Source organism: Tympanuchus pallidicinctus, unplaced genomic scaffold (assembly GCF_026119805.1).
Source record: "Tympanuchus pallidicinctus isolate F22 unplaced genomic scaffold, pur_lepc_1.0 scaffold5, whole genome shotgun sequence".
Taxonomy (NCBI): Eukaryota; Metazoa; Chordata; class Aves; order Galliformes; family Phasianidae; genus Tympanuchus; species Tympanuchus pallidicinctus.
The window spans coordinates 70,781,401-70,809,095 of NW_026294769.1; the positions used below are offsets into that span (position 1 = coordinate 70,781,401).

The 27,695-nt window shown below is 39.0% G+C and overlaps 1 protein-coding gene across 2 annotated transcripts in view; it reads right to left on the reverse strand.

The window, feature by feature from the left end:
• Window positions 1–27,695, reverse strand: part of FAM135B (family with sequence similarity 135 member B) — a 177,190-nt gene that overhangs the window by 73,471 nt on the left and 76,024 nt on the right. For both annotated transcript variants that reach the window (XM_052703566.1, XM_052703567.1), the window contains exon 3: window positions 15,461–15,540. In XM_052703566.1, the coding sequence (XP_052559526.1) occupies window positions 15,461–15,540 (80 nt within the window). The remainder of the gene's footprint in view (window positions 1–15,460; window positions 15,541–27,695) is intronic.

Here is a 27,695-nt window from a genome sequence, read left to right on the forward strand (position 1 = left end):
ACAGCTCCCTGTACAACTGAACTCTTTCTTTCTTCAAGCTGTTTCCTTTTGGCAGTGGCCATATACTGAGGTCTGACTTAGATTGTCATTAAACTTGTAACAACAAGAAGCCCCTGCTAAGCCAGAGTAAAAATGAAGATACTTTGCTTATTTTATCCAGTCATATCTGCTGCTGAGCTTTTAATTTTTCAGGTTCTTTTCTTTCCCTGGGGACTGTATGGAGCAGCGCCTGAAGGATGGGCCCTGTGGCACAGAGCTGCATTGGAGCAGTGGTTGGAGAGCTGCAGCCTCTGGGAAGATCACACAGTATCATTTAGGGAAGAATGGCATCCCATGAGGGAGACCCATGGATCGGGGCAGAGAATGACCTCGAAGGAGCAAACACAAAGTATTATGGGCTGACCAGAATCCATTTTCTGTTCTCCCATACTGATCTGGGAGAGAAAGTAGAAGAGAGTGGATGGATAGAAGGTTTATTTAGTTTACCTTTAGTTTCTCCCTGCTCTAGTCTGTTAGTAGTTGGTAAAAATTAATACTGGTTTCCCTAAACTGAGGTTATTTTGCCCAGGATGATGAGTATCTCCCTCACTTTATCTTGACCTTTAGCTCTTTCTTGTACTTTCTCCCTCAGTTCTTTTGAGGAGGGAGTGTGAAAGAGCAATGTGGTACAATTTAGCTGCCCATCAGGGTGAAACCACCACAAGTGTAAATGAATGCAGTAAAATCCCATGTGGAAAGCAGGCTCGCTACCTCAGAATATGCATTTATAGCTAGAGTCTTAAGGAATAGGGAGGATTCAGTACAATTTTTATACATATTCTACAGTACCAATCAGCCTATGAAGCGTTCAGCCTATGAGTACACTGTATGAAACAGCAGTAACTCTTCCCATGCTCACCTGAGTTTGTATTCACTATCTTACTTTGCTTTATGAGTATAGTTATCAGGCTTCTGTTTGCAATCACCAAACAAGTACCCTCACAGACAAGGCAAGAACTAAATTCAGTTCACTTGAGCTTTTTGTTTGTCAGCTGGCTAATGTGAAATATATCCCTAAGAACATCCTCCTCCTGCATGCAAACGTGTCAGTGAGTACTTTTAGTTCTAAAGATGCTCTTCACAAGTTAGCCTCAGATTTCTTTCTCGCATAAGCCAATTTCTTGTTTCACATAGCAATTATATAAATGGAGGTGAAGTTCCCAATCACTCCCATTGGCTTTTCACAGCTCACAAGTTAAAAGATGAACAACATTAAATAACTTTCACATCAGGATGGGAAAAGAGTTGACAACCTAAGCTTAAAAAAAATACAGCAAAGACGTTCAGGTACATTTTTTTTTTTTTCTTTTTATGCCCAAAGGGCTATAATAAATGGATGAAAACCCACTTGTAGATGATATCATTCAAATTCACTGTGTGCAGTCACTGAATTTCTTTTTATAACTAACTGCTACCTAAACCAGGCAGGCACTATGTAATGTAAAAGTGATCAACGCTATGAATAAAATCTATTTGATGATCAACACCATGAACTAAATCTATTTGATGAGACATGAAAGCTTTCAATGTTGTTCGAATTGCTTGGCAAAATCCACCATATGAACACATGCCTGTCATCAGATCTTCACAATTTGAGTTCTTCTCTTTCTTCATTATCACTCATGCTGCTGATTGTGGTTGTTACTCATACCCACTTTACAGGTAGGAACCTAAGACAGAGAGTGACTTGGGTCTGTTTCCTCAATATTCAATATAAGCCAATGAAAGTCAGGCACTTGCGGGACTTTGAAGTTCTGGAGCAAAGTGCCTTGACTGGCATCGGAGAGGAAGTCTGTTGCAGAGCAGGAAATTGAAGCCAGATCTCACTGTCCAGCAACTGTCTAGACTCCCTGTCCTCTTCCTTTCTTCCTAATATTGTAGAAACTTCAATTACTGGAAATCAAAACACACATTAACTTGTAGTTTAATTTGGTTTCATTAAAATCTGAAATTCAATTCTGAAAAAAACAGCCAATTACAATCCACAGACCAAAGAAATTCATGATAAAACTTTGCTTTGGTTTCCTGCTTGCCACACCATCATGACAACACAAATTAATTCCTTGAATCCCATCAGAGGTCCTGTGTTATTTCTTCTAATCTAAATTCTGAGATTCTGAGCTCTGGTGAGTGTATTTTTAATCAAATATTATTATGACTAGTACCACAAAGATACTTATTGTGTTATTTGTATAAGAAGAGATATTTCATCCCCCACGAATGTAATACCTACTTTATTAGTAGTTGTTTTGAGTTATTATGGTAATTCTCAATGCTTGCAGGAGAGGAAATTAAACCTTGATATTTCTGAGTAGGTCACATGGTGACAAGTCCTTACTTCCACACACTTAGAACAGAGTCTACTAGTAAAGCTCCTCAGGTCTACATCAAACCAGTACCACCACACAGTCACATGTTAACCTTAAATAAAATGTATAACCTGGGATCTGTTGTATCCTATTTTAGCTGCAGAAAAGGCAGGTAACAAATTTGATTATTTTTATAACCCATAGACAGAAAGAAACACCTAACAGGAGAAAGACATCGTAAACCAAAATTCATCCTTCAGGTATGTAGAATCAAATCCTCCCAGTATAATCTGTTGTTGCCAGAAAACTTACACTGTCATCCTGGGCTACTCAGTCTCTGTTTAAGACTATTCTAGTCTGTAACTATTGCTAAGATTATGTGAGGAAATCCGTTCCCTCTTCCTGAGATCACAAGCTTGATGTCAAGATCTATGAACAGTGACGCAAGACTGAACCCTGCCAAATGTATGACAAAAACTGTAGACATGATATTTCTACATGTATACAGAAACTGTAGACACATACTAAATATAAGTCCAGAGTGAAGTGATATTTACTCTATAAATAAACATGTTCTGGTTGAATCGTAAGAAGAGTGACAAAAGAAGGATAGACATAGCTGGTAAATCCAGGAAATAACCATATTACTGTGACTAGAGTACACTCAACACAACAGTAGTCTTGCATGAGGCCTTAATCTTGACCAAAGACCATCACTGATGGAATATCTCATTCAGTAAGAAGAGGGGGCATTCAGGAGGAGTTGCATACAAAACTCACTCTGTACTTTTTGTTACTTTCATGGATAACATCTGCTCTGTTTTTAACTTCTAACAGACAAAACCTAATATTTTCATCATACATCTCTTTGGGTTTTTGGTTTTTCTTGGTGGAAATCGTGAAAAAAAACTTGGTATGAGATCAACATCTGCACAGCAAAGCATGATGTTCATACCCTTAAAGTAAACTTCCGCCAGGACAAAGGAACACTGCAGCTGGTTTAAAGAAGTTCATAGAATCATAGAATCATAGAATCACAAGGTTGGAAATGACCTACAAGATCATCTAGTCCAACCGTCTCCTCATCACCATTGCCACCACTAGCACTAAACCATATCAAGCAGCATGTCATCCAGACACCTCTTGAACACTGCCAGGGACGGCGACTCCATCACCTCTCTGGACAGCCATTCCAGTGCCTGACCACTCTGAGAGAAAAAGTTCTTCCTTATGTCTAAAATTGCACTCATTTGCAGAAGTATATCAGGTCAAAGCTATATAGAGATTTTCAATGGTGGTTTTGGGCTTCACGGTACAAACATAAGTTCCTTCTTCCTAAGAATTTGTCCTTAAGTCTGAGTTACCTCACAATAATAAGGCATGCTGATCAGTGCAGGTAGGAAGTATTACATAGAAGTGTCAAGATCTAGTAGTAAGTAATATGCAAATACAAAAAATCATTAATCAGTGTATTTGACCTGTATAAAATAAATTAGTTCTTTTCCCGCATGTTTTACTTGTCTTGCTCTGTATCTTCAGAGTACATAAATATGCATCTGCATGGATATCTATGTACATGACAGGCAGCTTATGTTTCCCAGAAAGAACATTGCCCAGTAAACACAAGGATTTCATCTGTCTAAGGGTAGCCTTGAGTTGAAGAAGATGTTAAAGATAAATTTTCTAGGAAGGAAGCATCTGGCTGCATATATTATCATTCCCAGTCAATGTGCAGTAGGGACATAGCAAAGATAGGAAGAACAATACTTTCAGCTGGTTGCAGCTTAAATCTCCTTCTCTTTGAATAGCCCTTGATAGGGAACTACTCACATCTGGTCTCTGTTTCATACTCCTAAAGAATCTTCAGCATCCCCTCAGCCCCAAGCTTTGATGGGCACAGAGAGCCATAGAGCAGTGTGCTAAGACAGATCTAAACTCAGTCCATGATTCACCACCTGGATTTGGTTGCAGAGGTGTCCATCACACAACAACAAGGCACCAGGCACTGTGAGGAGCCTCTCATGTTGGAGTTCTGCTGAAGACTGACAGTAACTTTGGTCTGCATTTAAAGGATGTAACTTCATAGTTTCCTTCTCAAATAATAAAAGAATGTGTCCTAGTAACCTCTGGCCCCCCTACTATACTATCAAATCTGGAGTGCTAAAGACCAGTGCCTTCCATCAAACTAATCCTTTTTTCTCGCCATGTGCCAGCATTGTATTCAGAATGTGAAACCTAAAATGGTGAACTGCTGCAGAAGACTTACCAAGCACACATTTGTTATTTCTGCTAGGTTACTGTGTCGAGGTGGGGGATAAATATTTTTATGAACAGAATTACTTCCCTAATTTTGGATGGGGTGCAGCAGCGATGATGATGTTGAAGCACTCTTCCATTTAGGACATGAAACATATTCAAAATACTCCCACCTAAAAAAATGTCAGTAGTTTTAACTACATTAACAGACTCCCAGATTACTGTTATCATGGCAAGTCATTAAGCAATGTTAGTAGAAATCATAAGTCAGATATTTCCCTATTCAGATCCAATTGTATTACTTGCTAGAGGATGAACCAATCATAAAAATTTTCAAGACCATAAATGATCTTCTGCTCTCCTACAACATCACTTGTCCAAGAATTTCAAAGCACTTTATAACAAGTCATTAAGCTTCACAATACACTTATGAAAAGATACAATTAACCCCATTACATTTACAGTGGAAACTAAAACAGAAGCTAATTGCTCAAGAACAGCACTAGGAAAAAGGGCCCAGCAATCATAGAAATTAAGGAATAGTAAATTCTCCTGGGTCTCCAAATCCTCCAGTTATCATATGTCACATATAACATACATTATAAATTCAAGCTAATCCACTGTTAAAAACAGTGTTTAAACATTGAGGGGCTTTTGCTTCCATTAAGCACCTACTTGAGATTTTGACTTCCAGTACTCACTGGCTTAAATTCGGATATACTAGTTGCCATCCACTTGTGCCATGGTTTTGTTTTTGTTTTCTCTATTTGTTTAACCAAATACAACATCAGTAACACAAAGATCATCTATACTATCACAGTCAGGCTTTTTTATAAAAGCAACAAATTCTAAAATAAATTTCTCTGACATAAACAACAACCTCAATTATGCAATTTCGTGACTGTTTATAATGAGAAAGTTTTATCTTTATTCATAAGGGATACAGCGTTTGTTGCCTAGATTCTATTTTTTCTGCATCAGCTTTTGACTCTAACATTCAATGTCTATTAGGTAATGTGCAATGATGTGCGATATCTTTTCCTTCTTTATGAAGGAATAAGAAGTCACAGTGCCATCTTTCATCTACATGTCATTCAGAGCACTTATATACTTTCACGAAACAGATCTTTCAAGGTTGTAGTCTGAAATACTAGATTAAAAAAAGTGTGGCCCACAGTCGCTGCAAGGTAACTTCATCACTTTCTACCTTATAGAGAAAGACGCAGCAAGTCTACTACTCTACCGATCTAATCTTGATCTATCCTGGGGCACTACTTGGAGGCACATCTAAATGGATGCAGAGCAATTTCAGGGAGTTTATGATCTTACGAGTGAGCAGTGTGGTGGTAGCACATTTTTAATGTGCACTATAACTTCACCCACATGATCAAGTTACATGGTATCTGCAGTAGAAGGTGACCTTTTACTACCTGTTCATAAAAGCCAAGCATGCAATTTTGAGCCTTGTTGTTTTCTATAGAATGTAAGCAAATACACTGCATATTTTTATGCCACTAGGTATATAATTTAGAGTCGAGGTGAAATCAGAAGTTTTTGTAACACTGATCCTTAATCTAGCAAAATTCTAAGTGCTTATCCAAAAAAAAAAAAAAAAAGAAAGAAAAAAACAGAACCTATTAAAAACAAACAAACAAACAAACAAAAACAAAAACAAGACTGTTTTCAAGCTTCAAGTCACAAACCAGCTTTTTGCTATGCAGAATTTTACAACAGCCACCAGAGAAGGTGTCTTCTCTTACCAGATCAGCTCACATTCAGAGGCTTCATATAATGTGAAGCAAGATAAACAGTGATACTGTCAAAAAGCATGAGTAAGGACCCGAATTTAGATGAATCGCTATGTAGAAAAGAAGAAAATAAAAATTCGTAAATTTGTGGGAGTTTTTTATCTCCCAAATATCTTGCAGCTGTTCAAGCCATTAGGTTTAATATTCCACTTCATTTGCTTCCTAACTAATCGTGCCAGTGCAAAGACAATGCAGACTGCTCCATGTCCACATAAAAGATGTGAGTTTTGCACAAAATCAAAGACAAAAAGAGAATCACAGAATATCCTGAGTTGAAAGGGACACACAAGGATCATCATGTCCAACTTCTCCACACAGTGCCACCCAAATATCAAACCCCACATGTGAGAGCACTGTTCAAATGCTCCTTGAATTCTGTCAAGCTTGTGGTCATGACCACTGTGCTGGGAAGTCTATTCCAGTGCCTGAACACACTCCTGATGAACTTTTTCTTGATATCCAATCTGAACCTCTTCTGTCATAGTTCATGCCATTCCTTTGTGTTCTACCACTGGTCACCAAAGAGAGGAGAAGAGTATTTGACTAAATCTATAAACATAACGTATACATTACATAAACATATAAACATAAACACATACATTACATTACTGCTTTGTGCAGAAATCTAAGGAAAAGGAGTGTTGGGTTCCAGCATTACCTAACTGTTGTCTCACATCATTAAGGAATATAAGCCGAAAGAAGGAAGAAGATTGGGATCGTTCTTCTACTCTTCAGAATGTTATACAAAGCTCAAGCCTTATAGCTGAGCCTCCTCAAGCCTCCTCCTTGTAGAGGAGGGTTCTAGGCTGCTATTCAGAGCAGACTTGTTCTTCACGCAAACAGACTCTGTGGAGCAAAGGGTAAATCAAAACTGGGTATTTCCCACGAGAACCTGTAATCCAGTGCCAGGACTGATTAGCATTGCTGTAGGAGGTTGCTAGGCACTGCTGGACAAGCTGCCTACAGGAAGTCTCAAAGGTCCTGCTACAGATGGGATACTGAGAGAGATGAGAGCACCCATACAAAAAGACCTTTCTTTAAGGGCAATGTAAGGATCATCAGTGAGAAAGTGATTTGACTCTAAACAGAGTTTTACACCATCACACACAGACCTTCTGTACAATTTAAGAATCAGAATGAAATCTAGGGACTTAAAAGGTAATCCTAGACCAGGAAAAGTGCTGGTGCTTAAATTAATCTATTTATTTACTGACTTATTTCTTCTCACACAGAATTGATAAATAAGGCAGCAGTAAAAACAAAATTGAAATAACTGAATTCAAATTCATACTTTTTGTTTATGCTAGTCATAACAGTTTCTACTTCTTTTTGCCTATGTTCAGCAAGAAGAAGAATATCAAGAGGGTGAAGACTATCTAAAAAAGAAGACAAAGACAAAAGAAGAAGACATCAAATCTCTTTGATTACAGCCACTAAAAAGGCAACGGGTGTTCCATTTCTGTTTATTATAAAAACCTTTTCATAGATAACAGGCCAACCATTTATTTCAAGTGGAAAAAATTAGCCCTGAATAACTATCTATAAAGATATGTCATGGTTCAAACACTAGACCTGTGCTTTCTGCATGAAGCACTGGCTGAGATTTTGGGGCTGAGGTTCAAAGAGCATCAGACCAGCTATAAAAATGGTTCTTTCTGGAAACAAAAGAAGTCATGAATGAGTGGGGGCTCTTCAGCCTGGAGAAAAGAAGGTTCTGGTGAGACCTGATAGAGACCTTTCTGTTTTTAAAGGGGATCTATAAGAAAGAAGGAGACAGATTCTTTAGTAAGGTCTGCTGTGATGGGACTAGGGGAAACGGTTTCAAAATAGAAGGGGAGATTTAGAATGGATATAAGGAAAAAGTGTTTTACAATAAGGGTAGTGAAGCTCTGGAACAGTTTCCCAGAGATGTCGTGAATGCCCTACCCTTGGAGACATCCAAGGCCAGTCTGGATGGGGCTCTGAAAACCCTAATCTAGCTGTAGAGATCCCTGTTCATTGCAGAGGATTTGGATGGACTAGGTGACCTTTAAGAGTCTGTTTCAACTTAAACGAGTCTATGATTCCATGGTTGTATGATCTCCCTCTCATCTTGACATCATTATCTTTACTGGAACATAAATTTTCTGCTGATGGAAGATTTTGAATTTCCTGCTAAAGGGAATAGCTTTTTAGTTATTTGGATCCTGTTGTTTATCTTACACATTTGTAAAGTTACTGCCATTCATATAATTGCAACTTTGAAAAACTACCATCATTTTACAGATAAGACAGAGACAAGGACAAACCATTTGCCCTTCTGTCTATGTCTTCTGTTTCAGTCTGTAGGCTACAAGATTTTTCCAAGCTGCCCCTTCCAGTCCTGCCAACAGGAAATTAAACCAACCAGCACTCCTTGGCTGGAATATTAAATTAAGCAAATATTTCTGAAAAACCCCATGAGTACACTTGAATGCACAGAAAATTCTCTCATTTTTCTAACTCATGATCACATCTAATATATAATGCTAATCTTCAGGGCTATTAATCATAGATCGGTGTCCTACACAACTGTTAAGAGTACAAAATACTTTGCTGAACTTTGAATTCAATTCCAGATTCATCAAAATTCAATTCTGACTGCGACTTCACTGTATATTTTCTGTCCATATACCAAATATATGGTGAAAATATAACTGTATTTTTAGTCTTATAAAATATAAATAAACCACTATTTACACAACGTCCATCATTTTTTAATTAATAAATCAGTGTGAAATTCCAGAAGGAAAACATGAATTCATTGTTTAGATCACTACCCTTGTGTCTCTGCTCTCATATAGCTGCTGTTTGAGTACTGTTCAGCCATAACTTTCGTTGAAGAAACTGGAACCAGGTATGTAGAGAAGTTCAGATTTTTTTTTATTATTTTTTTATTTTTTTATTTTTGTTAGTGCTGGAATAAAATCTTAAGAAAAGAAAAGGCAAGTTGATGTTGATCTCACACTGTAGGCTTCTCCTGTTTCTTTCTTTTAGATTGAGAAATTATGCTAAAACATTATGTAAAATCCTGATCTAGCTGAAGATGTCTCTGTTCATTGCAGAGGTTGGACTAGATGATCTTCAATGGTCCCTGTTAATTCAAACAACTCTATGATTCTACGATCATTTCTTATTGTTTGTTGGGGCAGTCACAGGCACCACTTGCTCTCTCTGTTGCCTGATTCAACTTTGCTGCTTTTTATTATTACTTCCTAATTTGCACATAGACATGAAGCTCAAAGTGCAATCATAGCCTTTTTGTGCAAACCCTTTTACAAACAGAAAGGAATTGCCTCTCTGCAAAACTTCCTGCAACTTCTTTTATAGTAAATGGAAAGACATAGGAATGATTCAACTTATCTTAAAATAGACACTTTAAATTACTCCCTCAAATTACCTATTTCTTTATTCTGACTATAAAGGTAGCCCAGCTGTTTTGCTTAGGAAAAGATGCTCACAGCGGAGACATCAGCAGTTAGATGATTCCTACACTTAGTCAGAGGTTCCCATGGCTTCTTCCACCTCACAGATATAATTCAGGTTGCAGATTATTTATTGCCTTCCCATAGAACACAAACTAACATGAGACAAATATTTCCTGAAAGTATCAAAAATTTGTTAGAATAAGGTTTGTTCTGAAGCTTACACGTAAATAATGGAAAATAGTATTTTCCACTGTGCAAAACACCCTCATTGAAGAACAACCAATATTATCTGTATCTTAAGGTATGTACATATGTTTCAGATAATGAATATGAGGTTCTTGTATAAAAATGTAACCTATTTATCTAAGGTTTCTTCACGGAGATCAACATTACCACCTCTGTTCAACTGACGGGGCACAGACATGAGAGAGGGCTTGCCAACAGTACTCCAGAATCCAAGTTTACTGCTTTATCCCTCAAATCCTCTCTCTCGTGCAATCACTAAGACATCCCAATACTCCCAGGAAGTCATCGCTCTCTGCAGCATTCCCATAATGGCTCACTGACCAGAACACTGAGATACAATAATGGAATCACAGAGGTTGGAAAAGACCTCTAAGATCATCTAGCTCAATTGTCCACTTATCACCAATATTGCCCACTAAACTATGCCCCTCAGTGCTACATCTACACTTTTCTTGAACACCTCCAGGGATGATGACTCCACCTCCTACCTGGGCAGCGTGTTCCAGTGCAAAACTGCTCTTTCTAAGAATAAACTTTCCCCAGTATCCAACCTGAACCTCTATTTGTGCAACTTGAGGCCATTACCTCTTGTCCTAAAAATTCACCATCCATAAGTATTTTTAGAAAAAGTCTGAAGAAGTGCTCATGGTCCTCATACAAAAATAAAATTGCAGCTTCCTGAATTGTTTACATTTAGTTCTTATTATTTTAGACTCTAATTTTTTTTTCTGCTCAGATGTTTGGTGAAGTCTCCAGATTATCATAAAAATCATCAACCAGAAATACCTAAACCTGAAACTAAAGCATATGAAGAGACTGAGGAGACTGTGATCATGATGGGTCAGCTCCTTATTGGGAAGGCCCTCCAACACATGGCTGCAGACACAACTCATCAATATGACCACTCACTCTTCAGCACTTCAGACACATGGAAGATCCTCCCTTTAACAGGTTACTAGCTGTCTTGAACAAAGTCATCTGTGCCCTTTTATTTATAAGTTGAACAAGTGAAAATCTATAAAAACAAGGGGAAGATGTTATGGCTTTAAGTTGTGTCAGAGGAAGTTCAGGTTAACACTTAATGCATGTTCATATTTCTCCGAATTCCTGTGCTAAAATTTATACAATAGTTCGAACTCCTCTGGAAGACATTTAGCCTATCACAAAACAACTCAGCCAATGAGTGAATTATACCAATATGCTGCTATGAGATGCTGCTTTCACTTTCCCAGATCCTTTGTCTGCTTTTCACATTCAGCCTAATGCTGAATGCGGCCCCTCACTGCAAGAAAGATATTGAGGCCCTGGAACGTGTTCAAAGGAGGGCAACAAAGCTGGTGAGGGGTCTGGAACACAGGCCATATGAGGAGAGGCTGAAGGAGCTGGGAATGTTCAGCCTGGAGAAGAGGAGGCTCAGGGGAGACCTCATTGCTCTCTATAACTTCCTGAAGGGAGGCTGTAGTGAGCTGGGGGTCGGCCTCTTCTCTCGTGTCATTAGTGATAGGACCAGAGGGAATGGTTTCAAGCTATGGCAGGGGAGATTCAGGCTGGACATGAGGAAGTATTACTTTTCAGCAAGGGTGGTCAGGCACTGGAATGGACTGCCCAGGGAGGTGGTGGAGTCACCGACCCTGGGGGTGTTCAAGGAAAGACTGGATGTTGTGTTGAGGGACATGATTTAGTGGGAGCTATTGAGAATAGGTGAATGGTTGGACTGGGTGATCTTTTAGGTCTTTTCCAACCTTGGTGATTCTATGATTCTATGATTCTATGTATGCTGCAGGTGAACATCGTTGTACCACAATTTTAATAAACCATTCTGATGAAAAAAAAAAAAAAATCCACTCAAAAAGGCGCTTTTAGAGTTTGGCTTTAAGACACATCTACATCAGCTCAGCCCTTCAGAACTGACGCTGAAACTGATAAAGTTTCCATGCCAAGAAAAAGTAGTAAGCATAGCTTGCTCTTCATAAGCTAAAAGCAGGCTCCATCAGTCACGATGCCTATTCAGAGACATGAAGCTAAATCTCATGGGATTTCAAAGCCAACATGAAAGAAACCAAAGGCTGTGCTCAGCCAGCCTTGTTCCCTTTCTCCTCTTCAGCACTGAGGAAGTCACTAGTCACCAGGATACTTTTGTTTTTAAAGAAATGCACTGCACTCTTTTCTTGGTGGTGCATAGCAATAGGACAAGAATTGAAGGCCTAAAACTTGAACAAAGGAAGTACCATGCTAACATGCAGAAGAACTTATTTACAGTAAGGGTGATGGAGCACTGGAACAGGTTGCCCAGAGAGGTTGTGAAGTTTCCTTCTATGGAGATATTCAAGACCTGCCCGGTCACCTATTTGTGCAACCTATTCTAGGGAACCTAATATGGCAGAGGGGTTGAACTCGATGATCTCTTGAGGTCCTTTCCAACCCCTGCAATTCTGTGATTCTGTGACTAACAATGGTGAGAGATATTAAATAATTGTATATACTTTTATGTATTTATATTTACATGTATATATGTATATGCTACAGTCTGAGTCAACACAAGATAATGTGCAGCCTTAATGATCTACAATGCCAAGATATAAGGGATACTGGTCCTCAGCACACTTTTCTATTGTTTTAGCTGGTGTACATAGCTCATTCTTTTCTTACAACATAGTCATAGTCAGGATGCAGCAGACTTATGGACCATGTGGTAGTTCATTAGAACTCCTGTACGCCTAGTTCTGCCCTGGGCATGCTGGCAACTGCTACACAGTGGCTTCACTTCTGCTGAATTCTTCAGAATTATGTCTTTTCTGATCATGCATCTGAAAATACCTAGCAGGTTGCAAACTAAACATTGCTAATGCTGTCAGTTCTAATAGTTTTATTGCAAATCCCACAGAAGTTAATTTAAAATGTTGCATGCACTGGAAGAAAAATATTACTACTAATGATTTCTACGAAGTTTTACTTAGTTCTCATGATGCTAAGAACCTGATAAGGGAAAGATCAAAAAGATTTTGTTTACACCAAACTCAACTACTTTTGCCTTCATTCTTTTAGGTGAATTAGGAATTTATTCACTATGTAAATGTCCCATCCCTGGAAACGCTCAAGGCCAGGTTGGACAGGTTGCTGGGCAGCCTGATCTAGTGCCTGATTACTGGTTTGGCAGCCCTGCCTATGCCAGGGGGGTTGGAACTGTGTAATCTTTGAGGTTTCTTCCAACCCAAATCATTCTATGACTCTGTGATTCTGTATAATGCCACCCTGTATTAGTATAGTACTGCTATGCTAGGAAACACTAGAAGAAATTTAATTACCTCCTATCCCAGCTATGCCCAAACTCAGAGAGTGTTCATTGGCATGAGAATTAGAAGAATATTACCTCTTCCTTGCCATTAAGTTCAGTCCCATTAAATAATGCTCTCTCACAGACCTATGAAATCAATTAAGTACTTGCATAGATAGCTAAGAAGAAAACATTTAAAGTTTTAACCCCCTGTCTTTATGTTATCTCTATAAAGCTATTAAACTCCAGTCTGGATTTCATTAGCACTGTGCAAGTCAGCAGCTAATTCTGTAACCACACTGCCTGCCTCGCCTCTCTGCTATTCATGCCTAATATGAATTGTTTTGAGAAGAAGTGAAAGGAAACAGAACACTGAGGTGTATCAGGCAAAAGAAAATACTGACATGACTAAAACAGAAAGGGAGAAAATGGTTCAGTTTTTTCTTTACATAAAATTGCCATTCTTAGTGCAATACAGAATAGGAGTGTGGGGTTTTTTTATTGTTTCTTTGTGTTGCTGGGTTTTTGTTTTTGTTTTTTTTTTCTTCCATACAAAGAAAAGTTTTAGCTATACTTCACATAGAATCGTAGAATGGCTTGGATTGGAAGGGACCCCAAGGATCATCAGGTTCCAACCCTCCTGCCACAGGCAGGGCCACCAGCCTCCAGAATTTTAGTTCTAGACTGCTTATGCCAGAATCTGCTGAAAATTTAGGATATTTACAGAGAATGAAGGAACACTAGAACAAAATGAAAAATCATTTTCTTACTTCCTTAAGGATTTTTTCATACAAAAAGGTATATCAAACTGAGATAGATTTTTTTTTTTTTTTCAGAAATAATTTCTTTACTCAGAGTTTGAGTTCTTGAATCTTTTTTTTTTTTTTTTTTTTTCAGACAACTTTGGATTTTTTATAATTATTTGTATTTTATAAAAATACAGTTTCCATAATTATTTTATATTTCAGTATATAATTAAATCTTAGTTAATTAAACCAGACTTTCAAATTGGAAAAAAATATTAAAGGATGTGAATATTTAATCCACGAAAGAATGTTTAATTGGATCAGTTCAAATGTAAAAAGTAATAAAATAATAAAAAATGCATTTTTATGTTTGATGTAATATTCAAACTGAAGAACTCATCAATCTTACATTCACAGTTTTTTGTCCTCTCAGAGCAATACTGAAAAGGAGTCTATTGGTTTTTCTGTACAAGCTGTCATTAACACTGACACAATTTTCATCCAGGAATCTCATAGAATAGCGAAACAACTTCTTCCACTGTCAGCAAGGAAAATCATAGATAAAATAAGAGGGCATGAATTTCCACTGATTTTCTGACATGGAATCCCAGCAGAGAAAATTCAGTTTAAATTTTACAAGTACTTACAGAATCTATGTTGGTAATAAATTAATTGATGCTTTGGCAATTGTTGTGATGCGTGTCTGGAAATGTCAAAATTATAAGATATATAAGGAGAACATCTATTGGAAAACTCTGCAATTGACCTACAGTAGGACATCGCTTTATCAGTGGATATCTTTACACTAAAGATCATAATCCAAGTCTTCATCAGTTTCCTTCAGTCTGAACTTGGCCATGGATTTGGAAAGGTTTCTGTCAGCACTCACTAGTGTTCATTAACTTAGATGTTCCCACTTCTATAGGGCATGAGGGAGACATTGCACAATACTGTGTACATTTTTACAGCAAGAAGTGAAGAACTGTCTTTGAATGAACAATTTTCCCACGGTATACAATTTTGTTTTGTCAATGTTTCAGTCCCAGCCCAATTCATAAAGCTCCCCAGATCTTGCAACTCCAGGAAAAAAAATATATATACATATACATCTAAGTAATATCTGGATTGCACAGTGCTTTCCTGGACCACTGCTGTACACCTGAAGTCTGAGTAACATCCCACACCAGAATGAAGTCAAGAGCAGCCACAGATCATAAAGAAAATCCAGGTCAGACTCAGAAATTCATGGCCATCCTTCACCCATTCCCCACACACATCCTCCTTCTCTGTGTCACACCATCTGCAGTCATGTCAGAGTCCTCAGGGACCAGTTTACCTGTCTGTTCTGCAATTGTAGCAAACAGCCTGTGGGGAATCCTGGATGGAATCTTCAGTCCAGCTCTTATCTGGTAATACCTGAGAAGAAAGGATTAGAAATGGCATGCTGTTACACAGTTGGCTTGACCTGACTTAAAAAAATCTTTGAGAAAACATCTTAGGTATCCATAGACAAACAAAAGCCCCTGTAAGAACTGAAATGCTCAGAAATACTGAACCTTTTCTTCTGCTGTGTAATTTTAGCTACAGTCATAATTTATATTGCTGCTAATCAGGATCATCCTATTTCACAGCAGTCTGAGTAGACATGGAGACCAAATGTGTGACTGATAAGGAAAGGTTGTAAAAAGATCTTGGCTTTCTGTACGGAAAAGAGGAGTTAAGAAAGATCTGTGGTAAAATGCAGTGAGATCAGACACTGATCAGAGAAACAAATAAAGAGAGACAAATACTTAATACAAAATAAGGGAAGAGGAAACTCCTGCAGAAAGAAAACAAATGTTCTCATCTCAGACCTGGAAAAACTCATTTCATACATAGGTATTATCATTATTCTGTTCCATACAGGAACACAACATAATGTCATTAGCTTTAATCATATCTAAAGAAGTTGTGTTCTAGTTATTTGCTATTCTGTAGGTGATTCCTACTTTAAGTGAAGGATGACAAAAGAGAAGAAAACACCAGCAGTTTCACCAGCTCATTACAGAAGATGCAGGACACTTCAGAAAGTTTGAAAACAGGAGCTCAGTTCAAACAGAGAAAGAAACTTACAGAATTTTCCCTTGTCAGCACTTTCATAAGTAAGGAATAACAGGCAGTGCATATAAGCTCCTGTGTAGCACAGGACACCTCTGTTTATTTGCAGCTCTCCCACTGAGATGCTGAAAAGCCATGCCAATGCCAATGCCTCTTTCTTTGCATTTTCCTTCCTACAGTGTGTTTGGTCTGTTCATTTATAAATTCCTCACAACAGGGTTATCTCCGCAAGTGGTTGAAGATATTTTCATCCTGATTTGTGTTCAGCCTCTAAACACAAAAATCAGAATTGTAAAGGTCTATCCTGAAGACATTAAGACAGCTGAATTACTTCTTCAGGAAAGTACGTACAACAGTACATGGAAATGAACTGTTAGAAAGCCCAGTGTTATTTGAATTGCTGAATAAACAACAGCTATAGAGGTTACAGTTACCAATAAAATCTTTACTTGCTATGTAGTAGTGAACAACCTAGATCTCTCTCTTTTGGATTAAAAGCTGAACGGTTTGATGAGGAGAGAAAAAAACCTTTAGTGGAAACTTACAGTGGAAATCTCTCATTACCCTACATAATCAATCCTGTAGGTCCTTGTCCACCTGGAAATAGTCCCAGCATGATCTCTGGCAATTTCTGGTATCCATTTTAGGCTTGGAAATGAAAACTCTGCATTTGTTCTTCAGTTTACAGAATTCTAAACACACAACAGCCACTTAAAAATGCTGTCAACCAAAGCATTTAACTGTGTGATCTTTCTATTCCTTACACTGTTCTTGCACAATGGTGGAAGGTGAATGAATTATATTGGTGTTAATGTCTTCCAAAACAAGTGCAAGAATTATGTTTTAAAACCTTCCATATTTTCATTATTTAACTGGAAAAAAAAATAAATAAATACCCTTACTAATTTATCCACAGTTCCAGCATTTCAAAATCACACCAATATGGTATTAGTGGATTTCCACAGCAGTGAAGTGGGATAGTACTTGGTATGGAGGAATTAATATAATGTTACTTCATGTTACTTCCAGTATACTTACCTAAGAATGACCTCCTATAGCTGTCTGGAAATTCTTTTAGATTTTTGTCTCATGGAATTGTGATGGGTTATCCTTGGCTAAGGGTCAAAGTCCCAACCTTTCTCTCAACCACTCTCCTCAGCAAAACAACAGAAAAAAATATTGCAAAATGTCTTGTGGGTCAAAATAAATAGTGGGGGGTCAATTACCAGTTACAATCACTGGCAAAATAGAGTCACCTTGGGGAAAATTAATATGATTTCCTGCCAGTTTGGGTACTATAATACAAAACCAAACATTAAAACACCCCCTACATTCCATGCCATTTTTCCCAGTTTGAACACCACGCCATCACTCCTGACTTTTCTCCATCCTTTTGACCAGCAACAGGGGAAACAGAGTATCCCAAGTTGAAAAGGATTGATAAGGATCATTGAGTCCAACCACTGGCTCCACACAGAACCACCCAAAATCAAACGCTGTGTCTGAGAGCACTGTCAAAATGCTTCTTGAACTCCAGCAGCCTGGGGCCATGACCACTGCCCTGGGAGCCTGCTTCACCTTCCGGTAAGGAGCTTTTTCCTAGTATCCAATCTAACCCAATATCCAGTCCATTAGCTATGTCTGGCATATGAGAAATAGGCTAGGTGATACCCCTCTAAACAGATGGTAAACAGATGATAGCTTTTTGTTTGTTTGTTTGTTTGTTTTTTGTTATTGCTGTTGCTGTTATTATTGGATGTTATTTTTAAATAAGAACAGTGCAGAAAAGCTTATTTAGACTTTAGTAAAGAAGGGATACCATGGAAAATTGCTGGGTAATGAGGAACAGGTGCTACAAAGGAAAGATGAGGAAACAGCAAGCTGATTTCAAGAAAAGATCTAAAGGAACTTGGCACACAGCTCAGCAAAACACAGCAGTCAGATCCCCTCTGTATCTATTAATACACTGAAAGGAAAAACATCAGGAAGGAAGGAGAGTAAGGTACAAGAAAGTACAAAATTGGCACAAGAACAGCTACATATAACTGTCCATGAATAAATGCAATTTAGAAACAAGAAGATGTAGCTAGCAAATGAACAAGGCTGTGAAACTTTCCCCTAGTAGAAGCAGGGATGAAAAAGCCAATTTGTTTTTAGGAGAAACTCAGTAAATTTCTGAATGATTTATAGGACTTGGATCCTTCCCATCTGCAGGACCAGCATTATTTACGTAGGCAGTCTGTACCAGTCCAAATCTCATCTCCCCTGTGAGACTGTCTGCATAGGTCACCTCAGTAGCAATGAATTTGCCATCATCACTTTCACTGGCCATTTGTGAATTGCTCATCTTTAAGATGACTGATAATTTGAATGTTAACTTTGTTTTTCCATGCCAGGACACTCATTAATCCCTGATGACCTCTACTGACTCACCTGGGGCACTGACATTAGAACCTCCCTTGGGAGCCTGGCTCTACTAATGGACGTGCTTGGTTATACAGCCACGCCTTGCTTCTCCCTTTCAGAAGTCAGAGCTACTGGCACTTTCCAGCTTCTCAGCGCAGAAGTGGTCAGACTTCCTCTCAGGAGAACCATTGTCACTCTCAGATGTTAACTGCTCACTTAATGCTCAGGCGAGGTGCAGAGGTTTGTTTCACTGTCTGTTAATTGTTACTGTCATATTGAATTGCACAGAGGAAATATTTAGTTTTAAGTGAATCAAATGTTTTTGCTTCAGGGAGCTCATCATGTCATCTCTAGTGATTTACAAAAGGCAGTGCCTAATCCCAAAGGATTCACAACAAAAACAGAAGAAAAACACAACCAGGGAGAAGGCTGGTACCAGCCTTGCTTCTGACACTTGAACTCCATCCTGCCGTTGCTTACTCCTCTCTGACTAATGCCAGATCATCTCATCTCCCAAGGTGCTGCGTACTTGACTTCCATTGCCACTGACATCAGTGGTGGCATTATAGAGATTAGGCTAAGAAGGGTTGGTGAATCTGAGAGAAGAAATTTGATGGATAATACTGATGTATCTTTCTACCAAACTGGATCACTCCCATCAGGAGCCCTGAGAAACTACGCTTCTCCAGTTATTCTTTCAGCCTGGAAAAAAAAATGCCACAGGATAAACTACATAGCTTCTGCCTACTTTGAATTATACCTTACCAACTCTAAGGCTTAAAATTTCATCCTGACTTTGGCTGTATTTTAATAAATAAGCCCTAAGCTAGTAAATACTGCAAACAAACCGACTGCGTGCTGAGTCTTGTCATTCAACCTGGAGTTCCTGTTGCTTCTCAGACCAGATGCCCTGCAGCAGTCTCTGTCAGCAAAACTTCTGTTGAATTACTGCTGCTAGGGAGCTGCAGCAGCACACTGTTTTGGAAAACAATGAGGAAGAGAGACCACCAGAATAGCATGAGACCCTAAATCTCTACCCAGGAAGTAACATCATTGGCTATAAGGGGAGTTTAAACTTGTTATTTTTCTGCAGGAAAAAACATATATTCCATCTCTGGTAATGTTAGTAAGCCTTTTTGTCTTCTGATGATTATTCCCATATGAGGACTTCTAAATATGTATCAAATAGCTGCACTATATTCCAGAAGAATTTCAGGGTTTGATGAAACAACTGTAATTATCTAGGATGACTCCTAGAAAAATACAGCACCTAGGATTTTACTGAACAATCAGCCAGAAAATAACTACAAGCTATTATTTCCTATACAGATACTGGGGGCTGAAAAAATGGCAGACCTGCAAATTAGCTTCATGATGAAAACATGAAAATTAAAAAAACCAATACTTTTCTATCTTTCAGGTGTAATTCTGTTTTCCCATCAATAAGACAGATTGGAAGCATTGCCATGAAAGATTTTGTAACTCTGCATCAAACAAAAAAGGATATTCCTCACTCATGGCAAACAAACAAACAAACAAACAAACAACAACAAAAAAACAGTTACGTATCTGACAAGTCAACAGTATTTCACTAAAGTGGTCTATAAAGTGCGTTAGTCAAATAGTGCAGTGTCCATCCTCTATACCTTGTGGTCTATTTTGCATAGGATTTGGATAGCATGTTGTTTTTGGTGGGTTCTGTATGGTATTCAAAGAAGACAGAATAAGAGAAGGTAACAGTTTTCCGCCTAGGAGAGAGGAAAGAGATACAGAATCATGAAGGTTGGAAAAGGCCTCTATGATCATCTAGTCCAGCCATCAACGCATCCCCAGCATGCCCACTAAACCATGTCCCTATGTGCTACATTTACCTTTTTCTTGAAAACCTCCAGGGACAGAAATTTCACCACCTCCCTGGGCAGCCCATTACAAAATCTCAACCACTTTTTCTGAGAAGAAATTTTTCCTCATATCCAACCTGAACATCCCCTGGAGCAGCTTGAGACCATTAGAACTAGTTACCTAAGAGAAGAGGCCAATCTCCACCTTACTGCAACCTCCTTTCAGGGGACTGTAGAGAGCGATAAGGTCTCCCCCAAGCCTTCTTTTTGCCAGACTGAACAATTCCAGTTCCCTCAGCCACTCCTCATAAGACTTGTGCTCCAGACCCCTCACCAGCTTTACTGTACTTCTTTGGACATGCTCCAGGGCCTCAGTGTCTTTGTTGTTATGAGGGGCTCAAAGTTTAACACAGTATTCAAGGTGTGGCCTTGTAAAAGTGAAAGTAAAAGTGCCTTGAAAAGTAGACAACCACCTTCTTGCCCCTGCTGACTTCACTATTTGTGATACAAGCAAGTATGCCATTGGTCTTCTTGGCTGCCATGGGGAGACCCGTGGGAGCAGGGTGTTCCTGAAGGGAACAGAGCAAGGCAGGGCCGTGTGTGAGGAGCAAGAAATGTGATTACATTAAATGCACTATTATTTAAAAAAAAAAAAGAAAAAAGAAAAAAAGAAAATCATTCCCATTCTGTTGCATTTTGAAGTGATTAAAAAATGTGTAAAACACAGCTTATTTCAGAACATCTCAGTCGTTGGATTTTTCTTTAAAATCTACACACGTCTGCAAACATCAGTCACAATACTTTTTCAATGGAATGATATTTAAAAGAAACCTTTGTGATCAGCTCTACCACAGGATCCCAGTAGGGTGTTAAAGAACCCCAGAAAACAGGAGTGAGAACATGTCGCACAGGAACTACTGTAGGCTGTCGGTGCTCCTTCCCAACCATTCCCACTAGCAGCATTTCCTTCCCACTCTTTTGGCAGCAGAAGGAACAACTTGGGCAGCTCATAAGTGAAGGTGGCAAGACAAAGGCTTTCCTCAGCCCTCAGTGCTTTGTCTTACAGAAACACTGAGTGAGCTGACAGGTCTAGTGGGGAGCCACTGCCATAATGTCTGCAGCTGTTGTGCCAGGGCACAACAGCAGTTTAGTCAGATACAACTATCACATTCCTATCCAGACTTCCTTTATCACATTAAGTTTCCACAATTCTCAGCACGGAATTATCCTCAGGCTCTTTAACTTTTGATGAAGGTAGATCTAAAATTAATAGAAAATGAGAAGAGCAATCCAAATCCTCCTTGCAGTATAATAACGTAGCCCTCATCTCTAGCTTGAGGGCATAGTTGATATACTGCAAGCTGCCCACCTACAGTGAGGCTGTAGAGACAAGTAGGCAAGTGAAAAAGGAAATTTTCCAGTTATAAATGTTTGGTGGTCCCCTTTCTCTTTCTCATCTTTTCTCATCTTTTCTTTTCTCATCTTTTCTCGTTTCTATTCTTTTCCCAGAAAATCCTGTTGTAATAATAAATTGCATTAAGCTTTATAAACCTACAGAGTATATGTGTGATTCATTATCATCCAAGCAGACAGTATACAAAGGATCTCAAGATCTCGCTGAAGATGCTTAGCATGTCCCAAGATCAAACGCAAATACATGCTGAGCCCAAATAGAAATCTTGAGCCCAAGATGTAGGGCTGGAAACTCTCAAACTAAGTAGGCCTGAATAAAACGTGAAAAAGATATAATACCTTTTGGCATTCAAGCCCTAAATTTAAGAAAAGAGCTTCCATACTTCAACGTGTTAGTGAATCAAAGCATATACTTGGCTCTTGATACCTTTGATGCAAGGCTTTCATTTGGATCCAGGCAAGCCACAACCTTGATCATTTTTATACTTCTATCTTCTTGTACCTTTTCACCAGATCACCTTTTCTCTGCAGAACCTTGCGCCTCTATGGGCCACAAAAGCTCCAGGCCCTGCATCCCTGCAGCTCTCTGACAATTACACCAACTAGCACTCTTTACATCTCCTTTTACACTCACCTCAGGGGTTCTTGCCCTTTCATGCTCACCAAGGTAGAAGTGCTGTCTTTAATTTGGTCCCATATCCATACTCTTAAAGCAATTAGCCATTTTCTTCCATTTCAGACAAGTTAGAGGTGAAGAAGAGCAGGTAGTGGAATGATGAACAGCAGAGTAAAATGAAAGTAGACATTCTTTATTGTTGTCGAAGAGAGGTTGGCAAAGAAAAGGGCAGAAAAATTAGGACCCTAATAAGGATATGAGCACTTATATTCTTTTCTCAAAGGCAATGAGAAACCTTGGAAACATGGTTTAATTTAGTCTCAGAGTCAAGTAGTAACATTTTCAATCTGTTTTTAAATTATATGAGCAGCTAGAGATGAAAGATTTTCAGTTCTTCTAGCTGAAGCATCTGAAATATCTGACTCTGAAATAATCTCAGAGATACGTAACCCTTAGCTGTTCTGGGTGTCAAGAAGAGGCACTCTATGGAAATTATTTAATAGATATAAAAGGAGATAAATGTTTCTGAAGGTCATTCTTTTCATTCTTAGTTCAAATGGTTACAATAGTTTTTTTTTTTTTTTTTTTTTTACAAGCATAAGATGCACAGCCAGACAAACATGGTGACTCTCATGACTTCTGAAGTTTTTCTGTAACATTTGTAAACTGAAATGTATATGCAGGTGTTTAGATTTGGAAAAGACAACAGAAAACGATAACCAGAAAACAGCTTCTCAGAAGGCTGAGAAAGGCTGCACCTTTAAAAAGCATACAAACATTTTCATGGTATGATTCTCACATCTTCCCAGAAGACTGAAAGCCAAAGTGATCTTGCAAACTCACTGGAGACATAATGGATATATCTAACCTAGCAGACCAGGAAGATATTTTTCAGTTCATGCACAACCTGGCATTTTTCCAATCCCAAATGAATACAAAACCTGGGTGTCTTCCAGCTATTGTCCCTGAGTTTGCTTCCAAAAGAAGGAAGCTTGGGAACATGACCAAGGTGAAGATACACAGTGACTCATGACAGAGTGACTACATCAGTGGGCAAGAGTAGGCAATTGGTGTCCTCTACCTGGTCTTCTATAAGGCCACTGACACACTCTCACAAAACATCCTTGTCACTAAATTGAGAAGATATGTATTGGAAGGGTGGACTAGTTAGCAGATAAGGAATTGGCCAAATGGCCACATTCTAAGAGATGTAGTCAATGGCTCGATACCCTTGTGGAGGTCACTGGTGTTTTTGAGGCATCTGTACTGGGACCTGTACTGCTTAATATCTTCATTAACAATGCAGACAGTGGGACTGAATTTAAGGGAGATAGAAGGAGGAAAACAAAGGTTTTCCTCAAAAACCAAACCAAACTACATAGCACAAATGAAACACAAACTTTTGAAGAGGCAACATCTTCCTTTACATAACTACCTAAGATGTTTGAGGTGGTCCAAGAGAGAAATTTCCTCCTGTTCTCTTTCAAAGTTTAGTTCTCATAATTCACTACAACTTGACTTTGTCCTGTTAAAGAGAATGGAATTGCAATGGTTCAGCTCTTTTGCAAATGTGGTTCTATATTCTATATTCACAATGACAGTCTTATTGAGAAGGGCAACACAGATTGGGATATGTCTACATCTTACATGGTACAACTACAATAAAGGATAAAAAAGGCAGCATTTCCTATTCTAAAAGATTAAAGACATCAGTACAGGATCAAAAATGAACACTCATGCAACTATGAAATACAGAGACTTCATGGGATTTCATGAGTGAAAAAAAAAACAGCAGGTTTTGTACCACAGGTTTTTCCCACATCAAGATTGAAGATGACCAAATCATTGCTCTCTAAAGAAATTTTCCTCCTCCTCCTTCTCTTTACACCCTTCTCCTTATTTTTCTCATTTTTACTTCTTTCTCTCTAGATTTTCTTCTCCATTGTTTCAGAAAATGGGCCATCCTTATTTTCTCCCACTCACTCCATACAAATAAAATTAGTAAGTGTGAGAACTTACCCAAATTTACCTATTTTTCTCGCTGAACCATTGGCAGTACTGAAGGAACTATTACCCCTCTTCCAAGAAAGTTGAATACTTTTTTTCTAAAAGTACACTCAGTGCTGGAATAAACCTTACAGCTCTGGAGATTGAATTATTTCTTTCTGTTGAACGGATGCATCATTAACAACTGCAACAAAAACTCTCTTCGGAATGTTTTTGCTGATACAAATTCTCTCTCCTTTACAGAAAGTCTGTACAGAATAGTGAATAGAGTCTTGATTCCCAACTGCTTCATGAATCTGCCACCTCTGCTAAAGCTCTGACTTTCTTTTTGAGGTAGTCCTCAAAATGTTAATCATGTAAAAATTCAGAAAAAGGTGTTCCAGAAATATTTTCACAGTATGAATTTTTTTTTTAAAGAAGACAAAATAGAAGCAGAGCAGAAACAAATTATACAACCACACCTGAGATACCACCAAATTGTGGAGGTGCCTGGAGTTCATAGCTCCTTAAGCTTACATGAGTAATATCTCCAAAATGGTTGCAAATATGCTCTTTCTGTGAGCAGAACATGGCATCACACCACATCCTTCTCTCTAAATTGGAGAGGTATGGATATGAAAGTTGGACAGTACAATGCATTAAGATGTGGTTGGCTGGATGCAGCCAATGGGTTCTGATCACCAGTTCTATGTCTGGGTGAATGAAAAACTTAACATGAGCCAGCAGTGTGCTCATGCAGTTTGGAAAGTAAATGGCATACTGGGCTCCACCAGAAGAGGGGTGGCCAGCAGGGACAGGGAGGTGCTCTTATGCAAGAGTGGGGTTGGAGATTCATGATCTTTGAAGTCCCTTCCAACTCAGGTAATTCTGTGGTTGGAGGCTAGTCACAAGCGGTGTCCCTCAAGAGTCAGTCTTAGGACTGATGCTCTTCAACATCTTTATCAATGACATAGATAATGGAATTGAGTGATGATGGAATCAGTTTGCAGATGACACCAAGCTGAGTAGTCTGATCAATGCATATGAGGGAAGGGAAGCCATCCAGAGAACATGGAGAGGCTGGAGAAGTGGGCCCATGTGAACCCAACGAGGTTCAACAAGGCCATGTGCAAGGTGTTGCACTTAGGTCAGGTCAATCCCAGGTATTTAGACAAACTGGGGAAAGATCTCCTGCGCAAGAAAATGTAACTGAGTCACCAAAGAGCTTATCAGATTATTAGACAGACTGTATCACTGTGAAACCTTGGGAGACTGGAACGTAACACAGAAAACAAACAGCGAGTTGAGTCTAGGGATAAACAGTAGGTTCTTCTGTATGCATTGCTAATCTTGTCACTCTTGAGAAACCTTTCATCCTTCAGCACTGTTCTCTAGGAGAAGCTAGGGCCAATTAACTGATTAGAGGAACAGGAATTTCTTGTTTGTAGGTGAATGGTATATAAGATGTATGTTGAACACAACTATTCTGATGCTACAAGAAACTGAGAGAATTCTAACTGGACTGAGCGACGACAATCTCCTTGAGAGCAGCTCTGTGGAGAAGGACTTCAGGGTCCTGGTGGATGAGAAGCTGGATATGAGCCAGCAGTGTGCGCCTGCACCCCGGAAGGCCAACTGTGTTCAGGGCTGCATTAAAAAAGGGGTGGCTAGCAAGGAGAGGGAGGTGACTGTCCCCCTCTACTGGGCTCTTGTGAGGCTCCATCTGTAGTACTGTGTCCAGGCCTGGCGTCCCCAGTACAGGAAGGACATGGAGCTCTTGGAGCGGGTCCAGAGGAGGGCACTGAGATGATCAGTGGGCTGGAGCACCTCTGCTATGAGGAAAGGTTGCGGGAACTGGGCTTATTTAGCTTGGAGAAGAGAAGGCTCTGGGGTGACCTCATTGTGGCCTTCCAGTACCTGAAGGGAGCATATAAACAGGAGGGGAAACAGCTGTTTACATGAGCTGATAGTGCTAGGACAAGGGGGAATGGTTTTAAAATAAGATGGGAGATTTAGGTTAGATATTAGGAAGAAGTTGTTCACACAGAGGGTGGCGACAGAGGTTGCCCAGAGAGGCTGTGGATGCCCCATCCCTGGAGGCATTCAAAGCCAGGCTGGATGTGGCTCTGGGCAGCCTGGTCTGGTGATTGGAAACTCTGCACATAGCAGGGGGGTTGAAACTAGATGATCATTGTGGTCCTTTTCAACCCAGACCAATCTATGATTCTGTGGTTTTCTATCTAAATAATGAAGAATAAAACCTATATTTTCTTCAATCAAAATGCAGAAATCAAGTACTCCTCAATAATCATACCATTTCAGACCAAGTTTGTAAAGAGTCCTTTTAGAAATGAGAGGGCTGATACTTTTCTGCAGTTATTTTGTAACCTAAGTCTCAATACAGCTGGGTCCAATTCCCTCCTATGGCTGAGATCATCCCTGTCTTTTCTGTGCGTTTCCATATGGTACTATTTTCATTCCTGCTGAGGCTCTTCCTGTTTTCATTGAATAAAAATATTAATTAGATCTCAGATCAGCATTGTAAAATACACACATGCTTATACCTACAAATCTTCATCCTGCTTGAGAATATAATTATTCACCCAATTAGTTTCCTCCATTCACTACATATCAGATAAATGAACCTAAATTGAACTTGTAGATTCTATCCTGGAAAACAAAGTACCTAAATATCTGATAACAATAAAAACACCATCAGACATAAGACCCATCATAGGTCTGAATTTTCCACATCTTAAATGAAATGATCTGCACTAAATCTGAATGCATAACTATTATTCCCGCTGGCACAAGTAAGTCTGTCCACATCCAGCAGCTGAGAAAGACAGAGTTGCCCTTACCTGAGAATCATAGTCATTTGAGTTGGAAGGGACACTTAAAGGCCACATAGTCCAACTCTTCTGCAATTAACAGGGACACCTACAACTAGACCAGACTGCTTAGAGCATGGTCCGGTCTGACCTTGAATGTCTCCAAGAACAGGACAACCACCTGCCATCTCTGGGCAAACTGTTCCACTGCCTCATAACCTTTATGATAAAACAAACAAACAAACAAACAAACACTTCCTATATCCAATCTAAATTTTCCCTTCTTTAGTTTGAAATTCCCCTTGTCCTATCACAACAGACCTTGCTAAAGAATCTGTCCCCTTCTTTCCTAGAGCTCCCCTTTAGATATTAAAAGGCTGT